This window comes from Phallusia mammillata, chromosome 4, assembly GCF_965637545.1.
Source record: "Phallusia mammillata chromosome 4, kaPhaMamm4.hap1.1, whole genome shotgun sequence".
NCBI lineage: Eukaryota > Metazoa > Chordata > Ascidiacea > Phlebobranchia > Ascidiidae > Phallusia > Phallusia mammillata.
Window position 1 is genome coordinate 17257327 of NC_137255.1, and position 17651 is coordinate 17274977.

Genomic DNA, 17651 nt, shown 5'->3' on the forward strand with positions numbered 1-17651 from the left:
TACTAATGTAAAAATTTTAAAAACTTATTTCCCAACCCATTTATAGCAGCTAAATAAAAAATTCAGCTCTTTACGCCCCCTAATCGACTTTGGTTGTCATTTGCGTTATGGTGTTAGTAGCTCTACCAAATTACACAAGGACATACGAGCTAAATACAGCCCAGTGATTCTACTATTTGTATTTCTCGCGCCCCTGGAGTGTTTTCCATCAAATTTACTCGTAGTATTTCAGATAAAGAACTTCGAAATCAGCCTGACATGATAAATAGTCCAGAAGTATGTGCTAGAATACGTAAAATTGTTTTCACTTTTGCCAACTTACGTTGCGATTACAAACTTCAACCAATCGTTGCGATTACAAACTTCAACCAAACTACAAAAAATATTAACGCTGTAACTATTGCAGCGTTTTCCAAGACAAAACAAATCGATTGCGAATAATGTAGGTATTTTTTCAAAAAGTGACAAATCTTTTCACACGGTTGTCGAGGTTTAATTCTGACAACATCCGTTGCTTGTGGTGGGAATATAACAAACAAAAGCGCATTGAACTTTTTGTGTCGTTGGGCAAGATGAACTCCTTCCGGGTGATGACCAGCTGAGAGATAGAATGGCGTCTGTAGAGTTTCTAAGCCGATACAAACGGACTCTTATACCAACCAACACGCAAGCTAAGCAAACAAATGCTTCGTAAAAATATCTAAACCCTACTTCAGTGTTGATAACATTAATTGGGTCGAAACGATTAAGCTAAATGAATATGCTTATTATTTTAAATGACTATTATGCTTACAGCTGACCCACTTAACTCCAACCAAATCAGGCTAAATTATATCATATCCGATTCCACAAGTTCAAAAATCTTCTGCTTAAAACCATCTGTATTCGATTTGTATTTTTTTTCAGAAAACAACTCATTTCTAAAATTTTAAATCAACACAATTGTAAAATAGTATATATTTTTTTAATTTCTTGTTATTTTTATTAATCTTATTTTTTGGCTTGTACTTGCGGGCCTAAATGCGATTTGAGACTCTGAATTATTCAATTTGAAAAACCTCAAACTAACGGACGCGTTTTGGTGCCACCACGCTTACAGGATGTAATATGATCCGAGCTCTGACATCATTTTTATAGCGCGCATGTCTCTGCTGTACCCTGCTGCCAGTTCTCTCACTTAGTGCCTCAGTACAGACAAACAAAGAGATTGTACTGTATTTGTAGCTTAAAATGTGCCATTAGTTACAAACAAAACAAATGTATTTTCATAGTAAAACGATTTTAATCAAAAAAAAAAACGATAATCAGCTGTGTATAGCCTATTGAAGTAATTTTAGTTGTACATACCAGTGACTAATAACGTGTGGTTGGGAAATCATTGTGAGCAAGTTAAGTTATACCTATAGTTAGATTATAGCATAAAACAGTAGTTGTGTTTCAACAATTGCTGTGTAGTGACCTACATGACATTTAACTACCGCTTTAGTCGATGGTATTTTGAACTAAACGGCCGTCCGTCTGTCCCAACTTGTGGGCCATGGACGCAGCAATTACTGTTTTGTCTTGACAGATGTTCGCTAGATTTCTTAAAACTTTCGCGGACCCGAGCCCGTTGTTTTGAGCTTTTTATTCCTGTCATAATCGGCTTTGTTTAGTTTTTAAACTTTAGAAAAGTCAATTTTAGTCTGTCGGTCCAGAATCAATTAAGTGAACAGCCGTTTCCTCTCTTTTTTCGCTTGGGGAACCCTGTGGTAGGCTACATATAATAAGTTATTATAAGGCTAGGGAATTTTTTATACCGTTAGTTACATGATACTTAGGGATAAATATTTCCATTAACCTTCATGTGCAAAGTAGTGGCCAACTTTTTAATGGCCAAATACTTTGAATGACTGAATGCAAGGTAGGCCCAACTGAAACCAAAAAACTATTATACATACCGCACAGGTATCAAACTTGTAAAAGCGCTATGAGTAGCCTACATTAAATACACCAGGCGAAATGTTTCTGTTCCATCGAAGGACGCATTATAGCGCCACAATATATCATATTTGTGCTTAAGCCCACAACGCTGTTTATGCTTAAATGTACCTTTGTGACGCTAAGGCGAATTTATAAAGAGAAGACAAGTTCTAACCTTATTCTCCAGACCTTTGTTTGCGAGTGTTCCCAACATCACGCAGTTACTCGTTGAGCGAAGCGCCGTGGGAAAGTTTTGAAACTGACTGAACATCACCGAAGAAATTATTTATGGGAATAATTTGGTGGACTTGGTTCGTAGAAAGAGGCCACAAATGAAACTCCTTCTAAAATTCTTCAGAAGCTATTCCGTCAATGATTGTTCTGACACAGATCAGGCGCCAACTAATAACAATCTTTGAGACTTAACTTTGTCTGAAACCTCGGTTTACAGATGTTCAATCAATGGCCTTTGTTTTCGCTTCAAGTTTTCGTTGAACGGCGGCGCAAGAAGTTCTACAAGTGCACGTTATCGCGGCTATCAGTCCCCAAGCAAAACAATGCACCGCTAATAAGGTTTAATCGCCGCGCGTAATTTTGTTAATGGCCTGTTTGCTTTTGTTAACGCGCTGATGCAAGATAACGGCTTCGATTAAGAGATGACACCAACTCTTGATCCAACCCCGTACCCACGAAATCTTTTGTTGCTGCGTCGCTTAGGGCAATAGGTTTTACAGCCTTATTGTTTGGCTACGATCGAGTGTATGCATGGTTTGTTTCTTTATACAATGCCCGCAAATTAGTCCCTTGGTTCAGCGTGATACCAGTTTCGCGAATCTGAATACTCTGTAGCCTTTTGGGAAAACAAAATTCGGTGTAAATTGCCGCCGCTATTATCGATTGACCCAGTATTGGGATGCATATATTCGTACTCCAAATTTTGATGCAGATAGATATGTCCACTAGGGGTGCCACAGAGATACTGGTCGAGATGTTGTGAATTTAGATCGATTCCAGCATTTCTTGTTTGTTTAGAGTGAAGATTGATGTACATGAGGTCTAGACCCTTATTCACAGGCTCAGATAAATATCGACATAAAATACAGCAACATACAGCATGACAGGTGTAGTGGATGGTCACCTGCGATTTCGGATTAATGATGAAGCAGGTGGGCGGGAAAAAACAACAACAAACATGCAGTTCTGCGGCGTGTGGCACGACGCCCTCATAACACTTATTGAATAATCCACTTGCTTCCTCCCGTTCACCGAGATAACATCATTTTCCAAGTTTTATGACACCATAATCCGTACCGAAACCCGGCCGTTCCTCCTCTAAACGCCGCGGGCACGTTCATTTCGCTAGTCTGCCCCCTGAGACGACCCGCATGGCTGCTTAAGAAATCTAGAACACGCCTGTTACACCTTTAAAACAATAGGAATGATATCGCGACGCCTTGTCAAATCGCTCATAATCTTGAAAACGCAACCCTTCTAAAATATATGTGCTGCTTTGGCGGTTGGTTGAACATTTGACTACATATCCACTTTGGAATATCTTTCTTCTGCGGTTTAAGTTATGGACTGTTTTGCCTTGACAATATTGCCTTGCGTATGATCGCGTATAATCTATGTTTGTGGCAAATCAATAACTTTGATAAAAGTGCAAAAAGCAAAGGCGCTGGATTCGTCGTGTATGTACATCTTTGCTTTCAATTTACAGCTATTACCAGCTGCATCCGTGTCATTTATTTCCTCATTAGCTTTAGGTTTTGTATTTGTTTCCAGGAAATACACCCTGGAAATGCTTCTTTCAGTGGCCACCTGACAAAGCCGCTTTACGTTTCGTTGCAAAAATCCGGAATCATTTAGTCTGATCCCAAACACAGGCAAATGCATCCGTAGGGCCAGCAGAGCTCCTAAAAGTGTTATTTACCAATTGCACTTGCAAGGGGCCAATTTCCTTGCAGTTTGACGAAAGTGTTACGTGTATTGCAGCCGAATAAACGTACAATTGGCTCAAGAAATCACCGAGCAAAGTTTGCCTAGTTTCAGCTTTCGCCCGGATGTTTCAATTTTCACGACTCGGAGGCGACGAATACTTACGACTGTTGACCAGATTGCCCTTCCATGTGTTTGCGTTAGATAACTGACCATCGGTGGTGTGTTGCGTGGATTTAGAGCGATGGTTGCCTGTTGTGGAAATACCTAAGGCGCAGCCTGATAAATTTATGGGATGTGTACGGTTTTGGTGGAGTTTACACATGCAGAATAAACCTATTTGTCGCCGAACTTGGACTCCCGTTGCTCAAGCAACATTCGTGCCACAGTTTATAGTCAACCGAAAATTTGCAGTTTGGATAATTTATTTCAAACACAACACTTCCCTCAAGAATATTTTCTGAGACTGAGGAAAAGGCATTGAGGAAAGGAAGGAGATTTTATGGCTTCGAATGGTTTCGTGATAAATTCCCACCCTCCTTGCCCAATGCGCAGTGGTTAGAAACCGTTAAAATTCAATTAACAACGTTCCCACCATTTTAGCGCTGGACTACAGCAACTGCTTGACGCAGATCTGGGGTGTCGCGAATCATTCAGGCCAACAGAAGGGAAAAGCATATGCCAGGGTTGGTTGTGTGTCCAGTCGAAATAAAACGAATTAGTTTGAAAACGTTTTGGCTTTGACTTATCTTCGATTGGTGAAAGTTTCTGTTTTCGACAGATTGTGGTTATTGTGCCCTCACAATCGCACCTGTCACAGACCCATTGTCTCTTCTCTTTTCTCCAGTCGGGCTGGTAAGGTGAAAGCAAATTTACCCCTGAGAGAAAGTATTGTGTAGCGACGCCGGACCGAGCTGGCGAGCGTTATCAAAGAAGAAGGCAGTGCAATGCATCGCGGACCCCCGTCGCTATCGGGTTATCAGCCGCACTATGAAAACATTGCAACTGTAGCGCTGCAGAAAGAAAGACAGCGGGCGATATAACAACTGCTGCATGTGCAGCACATAACTCATTCAGCTACCCACTGATGAACTAGCAGGGTTTGCATTGTGATTGTGCAAAGGTTGTGATGAGTTTTTAATTTGTAGTAAGGTGCACAGCACCTGGCTAGCATGTCTGCTAAAAGGTCGGCCTGGTCCGGTATTCACTTAGTCTGTCTGTGAGCAGCGCTGGGTCAACTGTTTCACAGCATTAGGATGTTAAAGGAATTCAATACAGAATGAACATTGGTTACAACAAGTTAAGTACAGCTTTAACATAAATCACGGGGCAAGGTGCTACGAGTAGATGTTTAGCCAAGATGGCAAGGATTCAAGGACAGAAAATAAACAATTATTCCAAAATAATATTGTACATAAGTTTAGAAAGCTATAAGGTGTATGTTTTGAAACAGCATATTCATTACATTTTACAGCAGAAAATTATAAAACGGCGGGCATTATCTCTGTTCTCTGGGTTGAGCCAATGAAATGTGTTCGCCCGTAGCAGCCTTTTTTCTTTGCGCGCGACATCAGGATGCGTAGAGTAGGTGCTCCAGGTAATGTTGACAAAAGCGATTTGGAAACGAGCGGACAACTGAGTAGCGTCGTTGCGTGAGCTTCCTTTTAATAAATCGCTCAAGGTAAAAGGAGGACGAGCTCCATAGGTAATTCGGTTCTCAGGTAAGCGAGCAAAGCTCACGCAGTTCAGCCAATCTAGGACAAGGGCCGAGAAACTAGTTTGTTTTACGGCAAGCACTTACAATGGAACAAGTTCAGTTTCGGCATAGCATGTCAAAGGTGAGCGCATTCGCCTCGCAGTTGGTTATGTTCTTGTTGCATATCCGCATTTCTTAATTGGAACAGCTATAGATACTACATCGTCTATAAGTAGCTGACTTACGCAGAACAAGCTCAGTCAGTAGGTAAAGCAGTGGTAATCACAGCAACTAATTGATGCTGGTTATGTGGTAGCTACTAGCTACTAGCTAGTACCTACGTCGTGATCGTATATGAGTTTGTAGATATAACCAACAGACTAATCCAGCGTTAGCTGTATTACGACGGTTGATAGAAAGCAGGCATGCAGAAGGTTGCATTGTTATTGGTATTTCTTTCGTCGTAGCGACAAATAATGGCCTGTAGAACGAGCGGACTACCCTTTGTATTGAAGTGCTCAAACTTTACAGTTGTTATCTGGAGCGTGGCGTGCTTCAGTTAGTCGAGTGCTTTGAGCTATGCGGAGAGCACAGCACTTACTGTAAGCAACAGATGGTATGTGGCATGTGCACACAGCACAGTAACGACAGTCAGTCGCATTTTGTGTGTTGTTGATGTACATTGACAATTGCAGCGATAGCATGGATCAATACCAATTGACCAAAGTGGGTCACATAAGTTTCACTTAGTGGATTACTAGAAGATCGTGCAAGTTTCATTTGGCTAATGCGATTTATTTCCTCTTTTGCAGCTTTAATCCCCCAAGACTTCCTTAGTATTTATGAAAGTTTTGCAACATTTGCTACCAAACCCTATTTTATAATTGCCAAGTGGGTTGAAGAGTAAACTGAGGCTGCAACCAATAAACTGTACGCCAAGGTACTGTAACATGACGGACTCTGGATTTTCATCAGCGGCTTCAAATCGTTCTGTGCCATCTTTAGTAAAGCCATCTTTGCTGAACCCATTTATTCCGCCACAAGGTACCAATCAAGTGGAAGACAAAGAAAACCACCCATCATCTACTGGAGGCCTAAGTGGTTTGCCTAAACCATGTGCATACTTTAGTTCCACAAACAACAGACCAGTTATCCCAAACAGGTATGAACTAGCTTGTGTTGATTTTATTTAATAAAATTGTGCAGTCAAATCTTGTGTAAAATTTGGAGTGAATTGTTTGTTTGTTTTGCAAGTTTTGGTGATTTTGAACAGTTGCTTTAACATCATTTTTTAAAGGTTGCTGTATGGTCGCAACCATGGAGGGTATTCCCCGGGTATGTACTCTCCCAAAGAGATGTCCCCCATGTCAAGCCTGGCCTTTGACTTCCGGGAGCTCAACACCAGGTGGGAGATGATGGAACGGTAATTACATGCAAATGCATGATGGCTGTTGTGATGTGCATTGTGTAAAATCATTGTAACTGTGTGTTTGATGAAAAGTGTCTGAAATTTCATGTTGTGTGCTGTATATTTGGTGTTACATAAGAAAGGTACATGAAAATGAACCGGTATTTATCAATTTGACAGTCAAGAAACTTCTGACACACCTCGAAAGCGACTTTCACTGTCCAGTGTTTCAAGTGTTGACTCTCCTTTGGCCAGCAGCCTAGGACAGCCATCACCTGCTGGTGCTCTTTCTTTTACCTCACCATTGGTCAATGTTAGCCAGTACAGTGGTAAGTTGAATGTAAACATAAGTTTGTAATGTACAGATTTTATCCACATTATGACCGTGTATAATGAAATAACTAAAATGAGGGAGTGTACCAGAGCCAGTTAGCCATACATTCAACCTTTATCAGAGATAGCAAAGTACTAAATATATTATTAGCAATCATATTTACATGTTTAAAAAAGAGATATGCTACTAGTAAATTATCAGTAAACATTAGGTCTGGTACAGGGACAGTTGGTCACTTTGACCTTGAATTATGCATTTGCATGCTGAATAGTTTAGTGAAAACTACCACAACAGCAGGATAACAGCTTGTGGGCATTGTCAAGTCACCATTGTGCAAATGGCCAGGTGGAGGATGCATAAACGGTCTCTTGGCGAACGGTTTTGTCCAAGCTGCAAGGGTAATTACAGCAGTGCCGAACCGGTGCAGCCTGCTGGCTTGTGGGCATGTAACAGCTTGACTGCTAAACGATGTAGTTTGCACCTTGTGTTGTCTGGTTATTGGGACTCACAACAGTCTTCAACATTTGTGTGAATATAGTAACAGCAAATAATTTCTTTCTACAAGCGTTAAATCGGTTTTCGCTCAGAGTTAATATCCCATGATATTGGTAAAATCGTATTTTAATTGGCATATCTGGGAACAAATTAAACACTGTTTCAATTTGGAGAATAATGCGACTGATCAAATCCACGCTGGCGCCCAAAGCGGCCTAATCGTGCGTTCTTTGAGCCGTGAAACGTGATAAGCGCGGAATATTACGCGCCGAAAACTGGGCAACATCGTTTATACGCGGTTTGCTGCAAACATTGTAACACGCATTATGTTCGCCCAAGCGAGAAATTTTGTTGAAGCGACAGCTGCGCCCGACAGTTGGCCCACTGGGCTCACATATTGCCAGGGCACTTTTCCCTCGTGTCTTTTTGTGCTAACATATGGTTGGAGAATGTCAGTACATTGGATTTGACGGTGTTATTCACCTCCTGTTATCAGTATTTTAACCGCGAACCCAGTGCTTCTAAAATTTTCTGCCTTAGACATAGTGGCATCGTGATGTCGTGTATTCGATGGCGTCTCCTGCTTATAGCGTATAAACTATAAATTGTCGTGGTTGTTTATAAATACGTCGGAAAACCCACTTAATACGTCCTGTAGAGCAAACTTTTGCAGACAAGTGATGTAAACAGTACCTGTTATTGTTTGTGCAAATACGTGTAAACATCACCACCCCGGGGCATGACGTTGACATCGGTAACACGTGTTCCTTGCATATTTGTTTCCAAGCTCTGTAGTATATTTTGTTACATGTAAGAGTATGTGAGCGAACAATACACTCGGCGGAATAGGTTTTTCGCAGTTAATCCCCTTAACGAGCGTCACCGTGGCGCGTACTTGTAGGAAATGCGGGATAAAATGGCTTAAAATGGATTGGGAACGATTTTTAATTGTGTTACTTTCCTTGCCGATTGAAAACGCTTAAGAGGCGCGGAAATTCGGTCAAATCGTGCTGAGCAAACTTATCAAATGTTTGCCCACACTTTCGCTTAGATGCTAAACGCTCTTGGGCCCGCGCTAGGCTGGGAATCGTAAAATAAAGACTTTTAGTAAACATTAGTTTCAACTTTCGTGCAACGTTAGATGCTGTAGGTCCAGCATGCTTTTCTTCTCTGCTTTCAATTCATACGTCGCGGGCAGCTGACAACCGACCAATCGCTGCGTTTGTTTGTCACGCCTGACATCGCATTGCCGGTACGTCATAATAGGCTGCTGCTGTCCGGACTAGTTGGCGTCCTGAAAGCTAACTTGCCCAGGCTAGCTCCACGCATTATTCACTTAAATACACAACGCCTATATTGCTATAAAATGTGGTAATATTTGTAAATTGAAAGCTTTGAAGTGGGATTCTCCCAATGATGCTGTTTAAGTAAAAAGAGTTGCGAAATAACATTGAAAATGACACAACACTGAGGGCGTTTTCGGCATAAGTAAAGGTCGTGCACGCAACTTTAACGTAACATGAGTTTTGGTGCTAAATTTGTAAAGTTTTTGTAACTTGAAAGCAATTCTAAATATTTCGGCGCCCACGCGCTTTCGTATTTCGCGCGCTAGTGCTGTGGTATTTGCTCAAATCGAGGAGCGCGCGGCGGTTGGCGTGCTCAACCAGCCACGACCAAACGTCATAATGCCAGGCGCGCTCGCTTGAAACCACACATTCACAAAAGAGCGCCGGAAGCTTTTCGCCCCGCGTCTTGGCTTCGGCGTAGTAAACGTGCGTTGCCCTATTTTAAAAAATACAGACTTGGACACATTATTTGTTTTTCGGTGGGGCGTTGTATAGTTTAGGAGGCGTTATGTATGTTTAACGCCCATGGAATATGCGTTTTATTCGTGCCAAATATTTGTCTTGTCAACTGTGTTCCAAGAGGCGGCTGGCACTGATGCCTGGACGCGGGAAACAGCTGGCGTCCATATTACAAAAAATGGGCACAGTAACTCAAAAAGTTGAAAAAATGATTACCACGTATGGTGCCTAATTGCTTTACGCCTCATTGATACACTAAACACGTTGATTGGTAATTGGCGACAATCTTGGGCTGTTTTGTGTCAGAGACAACAAACAAATATCTTGCTCCATTTGCGCTATTGTTTTAGCACGAAGCCGCATACACGCAGTTAATTGCACGCTCGGGAACAAACGACCTCCCTCTGCGACGAGAAAATAGAATATATCTCCACACGCTGTGCGATGCCACCATAAATCAAAAATTTTACTCTTGTATGTCGATTAAAGAATAAGCCTGGAATTGTTGCCATTTCGGCGCTTCTAATTGTGCGCTGTTGTGCCCCCGGCTTTGTCACGACATCTTATTACGCTCTAAGACGTGTTTATTCGCCCTTCGATCGACCCACATGCGAAGATAACGGCCCGTTTTATCTGTTGGTGTTGCACAAATGGCCCTTTCCCACCAAAACTATTACAACGCCTATAGATTTAGCCTTCCTTTTAGCATCAATATTCAGTTGGGTTTGATTTATAGCGATGAAAAATCGTTGAGGTGTTAAGTTACTTTGGGCAACGACCGATGGGAAAAAATAGCGCCTATCACGTTTCCAAATTCCAATAAACCGCATAAATCTCTCGCCTTTGTGTATGTGTCGCTTAGCATCGGTTACAGATGCGGCCAACCGTCAAACAATTTAAATCGGCCGCTTGGAGCTTAGATCAACACGACTTGCTTCGCGTCGTTTGCCGGGCGTAATTGAAAAGCTTATGTCATCGAGACTTGGTTTCGTGTGGACGGGTCGTAACATGATCGGACACCTTCCAATACATTTACTCCATACAAGATCCCACTAATAAAATACAAGTAACTATATTTCGATACATCATAATTTAGAAGGCGACTCGTTTCGCTAGGATCGCAATATTTACTGCTGTCATATATGGCGCTGATCAAAGCCTAACCGCCGCGCTTTTACGACGTATATTACCGTTTTAAAAGGTTCCGTTCCCAACATGCAACCGTCTACTTTCGGCGAAAAATATTGCACCGACTCAAATCGATTCGCAGAATGAATCACTCAATAGTTAATTACAGCTTCTGGGTTCGCCGGCTTTAGTGTTAGCGAGCATGGAAGCAACATGCGAACTGTCCATTGTCAGGACATAATTAGTAACGTGGGAAGGGGAAGCCGAAAAGGGCACCGATCATTACGGCCCAGGGCACCAGTGTACAGGTTTCAGTGTCGGTTACCTAACTGAAACGCCTCCAGTGTCTACTAACCCATAGCGAAGCAACGTGTAGTGTGAAATTTAATTTCCTGTCTCTTTCATGCGCCCGCAACGATGGCCCACCAGGTCCGCTACCTGCGTGTGGTTAAACCTACTGCTGCCTACTGTGTAACACACAGGGCACATTTGCATCGCATATTAGCGACGATACGCGAAACGCCGGTGACTTGGTTATGTTCTAACGCGGATTAAGGTAACGCGCATCATGCCGCTACGAAAACCGGAAAACACAAAGCCCAGCTGCACCGTTGAAGTCTTGCTGCTAGTTAAGACGCAACCCAAAGTCCACATAAAACCAAAAACCCACCACAAAGCGCGTCCTGCTTAACCTCCACACTGGCCATGTGCACCGTTTATCAGCCATTGTTGGCCAAAATCACCGGTATTGACCGCTTTGCCCAGGTGCTTGCTGCCGGCAAGTGCTCTACGTGAGACGACAAGGTACGAGAGGTCGGCAGATGTTTCGTCCGTTCATGGTCCGCAAATTGTCGGCCATTGACAACCCAAATGGCCAAAAGCAGGATTTGGGCGAGTGCTCAAGCGGCCAAGGTCATTTGAAGGGCGAGAGGTCAGGAAGTTGGGGTCCGGCCAGCCACGGCACTGCGAGCTTCAAACAAGCTTTGGAGATGAGCGGTCAAGTGTTTAAGCCGATTTGCGAAGGTGCTTTGATGCAGTCTGTAGACAGTGAGCACACAGTTATTGTACAGTGACTAGACATCAGTTAAAAGTTAAAACTCTAAGATGACTAGCCCAGTGCAGCTTCAGGCTTGTATGCAAATTATATGAACGATGAAAACGTAGATAAAAAAATGCTGCATTATAATGCACGTTTTACCAGCAAAACCATTATTTGCAGAGGGATGTTTTTCGGATGCTGCATCCCCGCTTGTTGAAGGACGACTTGCCCTGAGAGAGCGTGACGACAACATTTGCGAACCATTGGCGCTCTCCAGTGGCAGCAAAAAGTTGCGACGTTTCAAATCGGTGCCAGCATCCAAGGTACGAACACACCGATGTTAAATTGTGAGCGATATAGAACAGCGCTTTACCAAATATTTTTCCTTTAGTCTCGCTTTCGGCTCCACGCTATTGGAAATGAATGCACTGGAAAAGAAAACAGCCCAGTCTTGCAGTCCAAGAAGCAGGTGTACTCACAACGCCGAGGAAGCTTCGAGATGTCACCAATGGCAACAAGCCCTGCACCACTTTCTTCTCGTCGTCGCCCCTCCGGCCTTCTGATGTCACCCAATATGACATCATCACCAATGGTGCCACACTTTTCGTCCAGTTCTTCGTCGGCTTTCAGCGCTGTCAATCATGTCGAACCACAGATCGAAGAGGAGCCCGAATTACGGGTGAGCCCACGAGATGGAAGTTCAACCCCGGAAAAAAGCGTTGTTCCAGGCAGCATTGCATCTTTGACTGCTGGTAACGTTATGGCTCCACGGCCGTCATCTTCAGTGCCCTTCTACCGGGCAAAGTCTTCACCTTGCTTCTTGAGTGACGCTGCTGTCCCACATATTCGCGCCAACAAGAGATCGCTCGATTCCAGCGTTAATACGTCGCTCGCATGCGCGTCAAAGCGTGTTAAATGCAGCGAGTCTTTGTTGGAGAGCCGATCAACTCGCCGCAAGATGGCGTTCGGAGCCAAAGAGCGCAAGACAAAGTCGGCTGACGCAGCCTTCTTCAGCTGTTCCCCCATTTCATCACTCAAGGCCAGCTTTCGACCAATCTCGGCTCCCGCACAAATGGTAAGCATCATCCTCGTGTGTTATATTGCTAACTCGTAAGCCTTAGTTACAATATTTGGTAGCTTTTGGTTGCAACGAACTTTAAATATGGATTGTTTTCTTCAGTTTTGCGCCGACGATGACGCACCACTATCTCACTCGCGACTCTGCAGCACAAATGACTCTGACGCAGAAGATGACGCAATGGAGATGTCGTCAGACCCAGAACATTTTCTGGAAGAGATTATAAACGAGAACGCCCGTGACTGCACAGTTGACGCCACTGGTTCCGACCAAGCCCCATCTGGACTTCATGGACTTATCAGCGGTCCGCTCTTGCTGAACGATTCTAACAAAGATTCAGATGATTCTTTTGCCAATTCTCTGGTAAGTTATCTGCTTGTCAAGTTTATGCCATTCACCATGCTGGAAAGCACATTTGCAGATTTTTAACTGTCATATTATTCTTCACAGCCCAAACCTCGATCGCTCTTTCGCTCCCCATCAGCGCCCCCAGTGGTCGCATCTCGCCGTGCTCTTCACGCCATCAAGCGAGCAGAGCAACGCGCAGAAGACTCAAATACCCCACTGGGCACTGTGCGATCACGAAGCGCCATTCTTCAGGAGTCCGTACCTGAAGTTGCGTCACCATGCGCGATGACGTCATTGGAAAGCGATGACGAACATAATGCTTCATTGAATAGGTTCGTTTAACAATTTGCCAACAGTCACATACATTGGGACTTCGGTGGGAATCGGGTTGTAATTTTCTCATAATAAATTCAGATCACGGTCTTACAACGAACTTGATGTGATGCGCGCTGTGGAAGTTGGCTGTAGCGATCCCAACTTGATCGGCGACTTCAGCCGTGTGTGTTCCCTCGATACTGTGCAGGGAAAACACCAGGACCTCAAATACATCACACCTGAAACGGTAAGCATTAAACCACATTTAAATCTAAGACTTTACAATTTACATGACCGGGCATCGTATTCAAACTTGTTTTTCCCCACAGCTTATATCTCTGGTGAACAATGAGCGCGACTGCTGCTATGAGGTGATCGATTGTCGCTACCCATATGAGTACGAGGGAGGTCATGTTCAAGGTGCAAACCACATCTGGCAGGAAGAGCAACTGTACAAAAGGTAAGCACAGCACAAAATTGAAGTTTGCCCATTGTTTTCACGAATTAAATCATTTGAAATCAACTATGTACTTTAAAACGTTTGCAAATTTTAAAGTTTTCCTATTACGAACACAACCTATTTTCCTTTCTTAAACAATACATTTTGTGTAGATACTTCCAAAACTCGAAGCCTCTGTGGGCATGCCAGAAGAGCGGCAACTACAAGCCCCCAGTTCTCGTGTTTTACTGCGAGTTTAGCTCGGAACGTGGACCACGCATGGCACGAGCCCTCCGCAGCAAAGATCGCGAAGTTAACCGTTACCCTCACCTTCACTACCCTGAGGTGTACGTGCTCAAGGACGGTTACAAGAACTTCTTCGCTGGCACCGAGAACAAGGTGTGTATTGCTAATAGCTGAAACCATTAAAAAGTTTATTTCTGATCACCATCATTGCATATGGAAAGCGAAAATGGCATACAAATAACATGGGTATTCTTTCCGTAGAATTATTGCGAGCCGCGATCCTACCGCCCGATGGCGCACGAGGACTACCAGCGTGAACTTCGAACCTGCCGCGTGAAAAGCAAGACATGGCACGGCGAACGCACCAAGCACAATCTTTACAACCGACTCAAGCACTTATAAACCTCGCTCCACACTACGTCATTCGTTGATGATGTCATCGATCGTTACTCTTCGGAATTCGATCTACGTCGAGGAGTGGTGTATAGCGGCACCAAGTGGATGTTGGTCGCAGCTCACAGAGAAACCAAACAATGACGTCATCGGTGCGAAAAGCATCGCGTGACGCAGCAACCGTGCCAAATTCCCGTGTATTTATATTTTTCTTTATCTATTTTATACGCATACGTTTTTTAGAAGCAGCAGGGCCCGGTTTGTTTTTACTTGCTCGCAGTGGGTCACGTGATCAACTCATTTTTTTACCCTCCGTCCACATCCCGCGCATTTAATTTGGTTCACGTTTTACGTTTTAACTCTCGGAAATATTTTGATATATATGCGTCGGTGGTTTGCGTGCAGGCCACGTCACACCGCCGCGCATGACAAATCGCTTCGTTACGTCACAAGTGGTGCGTATTCAGAACCGAACCGCCTAATGAAAAAATTACACGCTGCGTTTTCTCTTTTCACGTTTTATTCGTCGTGGGAAAAACGTCTGTTAACGTGAGACACAAATTGCGTGAAGCATCGGCGCCGACGATGTGTGTCCACTCCTTTTGTGACGTCACAAACGTTCGGCGCCGTTGCCCCTTTGTCACATCGTTTACCGTGGGACCATTCCTGTTGTTCAGAAAACAGTTACCCATTCATATTACGTCACATTTCTTTGTGACGTCACTCAGGCAATTTTCGTTTCCTTGGAGCAGGTCAGCCTTTGCTTCATTGCTCTATCCTTTTCTTCTCGCAAACGGAATTTTCTCTCTTCCTCCCAAAAAACGAATGCAATTACACGCGTTGTTTTGCTTTTATAATTTATCCACGACCGCAGCGTCGAGCAAGTGCTCGCAGTATTTTCCTACGGTGTGGGCGATAGCAAAAGGAAACGCCGAAAACGTCGCCTCTCGACGATTTGGCAAAAAATATCCTTTTGCTGCGCGCCCACGGTGTTGATGCTTTGCGTATTTGTCATCTCTCGGTGGTATTTATGTAATAAAACTTTTTAACCAATTTTTACGAGTATTCTGTGTGTGAAAAACTTATTCAAGCATTTTTAGGCGCAGAGTTGTCTAGCATTGGAGTCCACTTTGGTCAGCTTCGGTTTCGGTCTCTGCAAACGACCGAAAAATGTATCAGTACAGTTGTTTAGATGTTTACAATTAGCGGGCCGTGTTGCTCGCAAAATATTCGCTGTTGACCCAGCATAGGTTGTGTTTGAAAGTCACCACAACAGCCTAGTTTTGCTCGAATCTGCATTCTGCAGGAAAATCGTGTCGATTGTGTCAATCGTTTAGGAATTTCGCGATCCTTGTCGTTGCACACGTCAGTGATGTCACCATCGAAGTTAAATTTTACTTCTCATTTATTGAACTACATATTAATACGATGTTAAAATGCATAACCATGAGCGCAGGACGGATCCTTGTTTATAGTTTAGGTCGTCAAATAGACCCACTATATCAGGGGTTCTTAACCAGGGGTACATGTGCCCCTTGGGGGTACAAAGCACTAAAGCAGGGGGCACGACATGAAGGGTGAAATCATACCGTATTTAGGCATATTTTAAAAAAAAATACGTAGCTAGTTACTTTGTTATATGTCTAAAACGGGTTGGTTTTGTACTATTTACAATACTGTTTTAATACATACATTCAACAAGCAAGTTATAAATACCTATTAATTACAACTTTATCAACTTCCGTCGGGCATTTTAGATAGGGGGTGGGAGAAAATTGTATGAAAGTTTAAAGGGTACGAGCTCTCAAAAGGTTAAGAAGCACTGCATTATATGACCGCTTAAGCGGCAGGATGCTTTTATGAAAGAACTGCCTAACACATGTTTACAAATCTTGCTGTATTGCATTTAAATAAAGTAAGGTAGTGATGGTTATGACAACAACGATTACAAACCTTTTGCAGAAAAAATCACTGTAATGAACGCCATGTATAAAAAGCCCAGGCTTATGACATTATATCACTTAGCTGGAAATATTGCGGATACTTAAACAGCGAACATCCAGCCGCCCCTGTTGCATGGCACTAGCTGATTATTTGTCCTAAAGTTTATGTACAGCAGTTTACTGTTGCAAGGTTTAAAGCAAATTAGATGGCAAATTACCCACATGAGAAGGGAGGGGGAAGTTGTGTACATCGTATGGCAAACTTTGTTCATTGTTTAACATCTATTGTGCTGAAGACTGCGAATGAACTCAATGATGCATTGGTAGCGACCAATAGCTTTTTAGTGGGCGCCTAAAACAGGAAGTGATCTCCACGATCAAGCATCTGTCTTTTGCCTGCTGCTCTCACACACACTTAACGCCTCCCTATATAATTATAAAGGTACTTTGTTTTGTTTAAAGTTTGTAAAGTTTTTTGACCAGTTTAAATATCAGTAGAAAAGGTCAGCGCGCATTGTTGTTTGTGCATTTTTACCCAGGCGGAAAAAGTAAGGATTGTGTGTTTGGTTTTAACGTCAAAATGTTTTGTCGGAGGAGTGTGACTTTTGTTTGTACCATGCTTTGGTTTAAGAGCACATTTGTGTCGTTTAACCAGTGGTCGTCAAACTTTTGTTGACCTAATGGCCCAAACTCTAATGATTTCAATTTATCGGCCCGCGCAGAATATATTGTCTCTTAATTGGCAAGTATTTAGTCCTGTATGAAATCGTAATTCTTTTCATTGAAATCAACGAAACATGTTTGGTACAATTTGCTTTACTATATGCATCAGTAGTGGTTTGCGAAACGCTCGACTTTAACAAGCAGGAAAATACAAAAAAATCCTTTATGTATAGCCTATACTTCTGATTTAAACTCACCTTGCTGCGCAGTTTGTTTTGCTGGAAAGGGCGTGCATTTGCTTGTTAATTTTACCAACTAAACTTGTTTACATTGCAGCCATATCGCCCATATTTTGTTTGCAAGTGAAATTTAGGTCTTGTAAGCGACTGAATCGTTGGCAGTGCCACTTTTTCTTATCGCA

At 42.9% G+C, this 17651-nt stretch overlaps 1 protein-coding gene and 1 long non-coding RNA gene across 3 annotated transcripts; one reads left to right on the forward strand and one right to left on the reverse strand.

The window, feature by feature from the left end:
* Nucleotides 1-277: 277 nt before the first annotated feature.
* On the reverse strand, nucleotides 278-4444 carry LOC145222256 (uncharacterized). Its single transcript, XR_013859307.1, has 2 exons — nucleotides 2138-4444; nucleotides 278-1746 (listed from the first exon to the last, which is right to left on the reverse strand). It is a non-coding gene; the product is annotated as an uncharacterized LOC145222256 (long non-coding RNA).
* Nucleotides 4445-6374: 1930 nt separating this feature from the next.
* LOC145222255 (uncharacterized) lies at nucleotides 6375-15677 on the forward strand. Of its 2 annotated transcripts, none has more exons than XM_080088335.1 (11): nucleotides 6375-6758; nucleotides 6894-7019; nucleotides 7185-7333; nucleotides 11986-12128; nucleotides 12197-12880; nucleotides 12986-13246; nucleotides 13334-13563; nucleotides 13646-13793; nucleotides 13876-14006; nucleotides 14159-14384; nucleotides 14493-15677. In XM_080088335.1, the coding sequence occupies exons 1-11, from the start codon at nucleotides 6547-6549 to the stop codon at nucleotides 14631-14633; spliced, it is 2451 nt and encodes an 816-aa protein (XP_079944461.1). In that variant the 5' UTR covers nucleotides 6375-6546; the 3' UTR covers nucleotides 14634-15677. The 2 variants fall into 2 exon arrangements, with proteins under 2 accessions (XP_079944461.1, XP_079944462.1); XM_080088336.1 differs by having other exon boundaries at nucleotides 6894-7001.
* The last annotated feature ends 1974 nt before the right edge of the window (nucleotides 15678-17651 follow it).

What these genes read in the sequence shown, in the direction of transcription:
- LOC145222255 (XM_080088335.1), top strand. Translation starts at nt 6,547, where the DNA reads ATGACGGACTCTGGATTTTCATCAGCGGCTTCAAATCGTTCTGTGCCA. An exon ending in TCTCGGCTCCCGCACAAATG is followed by an intron (nt 12,881 to 12,985) that starts GTAAGCATCATC and finishes TGTTTTCTTCAG; the next exon opens with TTTTGCGCCGACGATGACGC. An exon ending in AATACATCACACCTGAAACG is followed by an intron (nt 13,794 to 13,875) that starts GTAAGCATTAAA and finishes TTTTCCCCACAG; the next exon opens with CTTATATCTCTGGTGAACAA.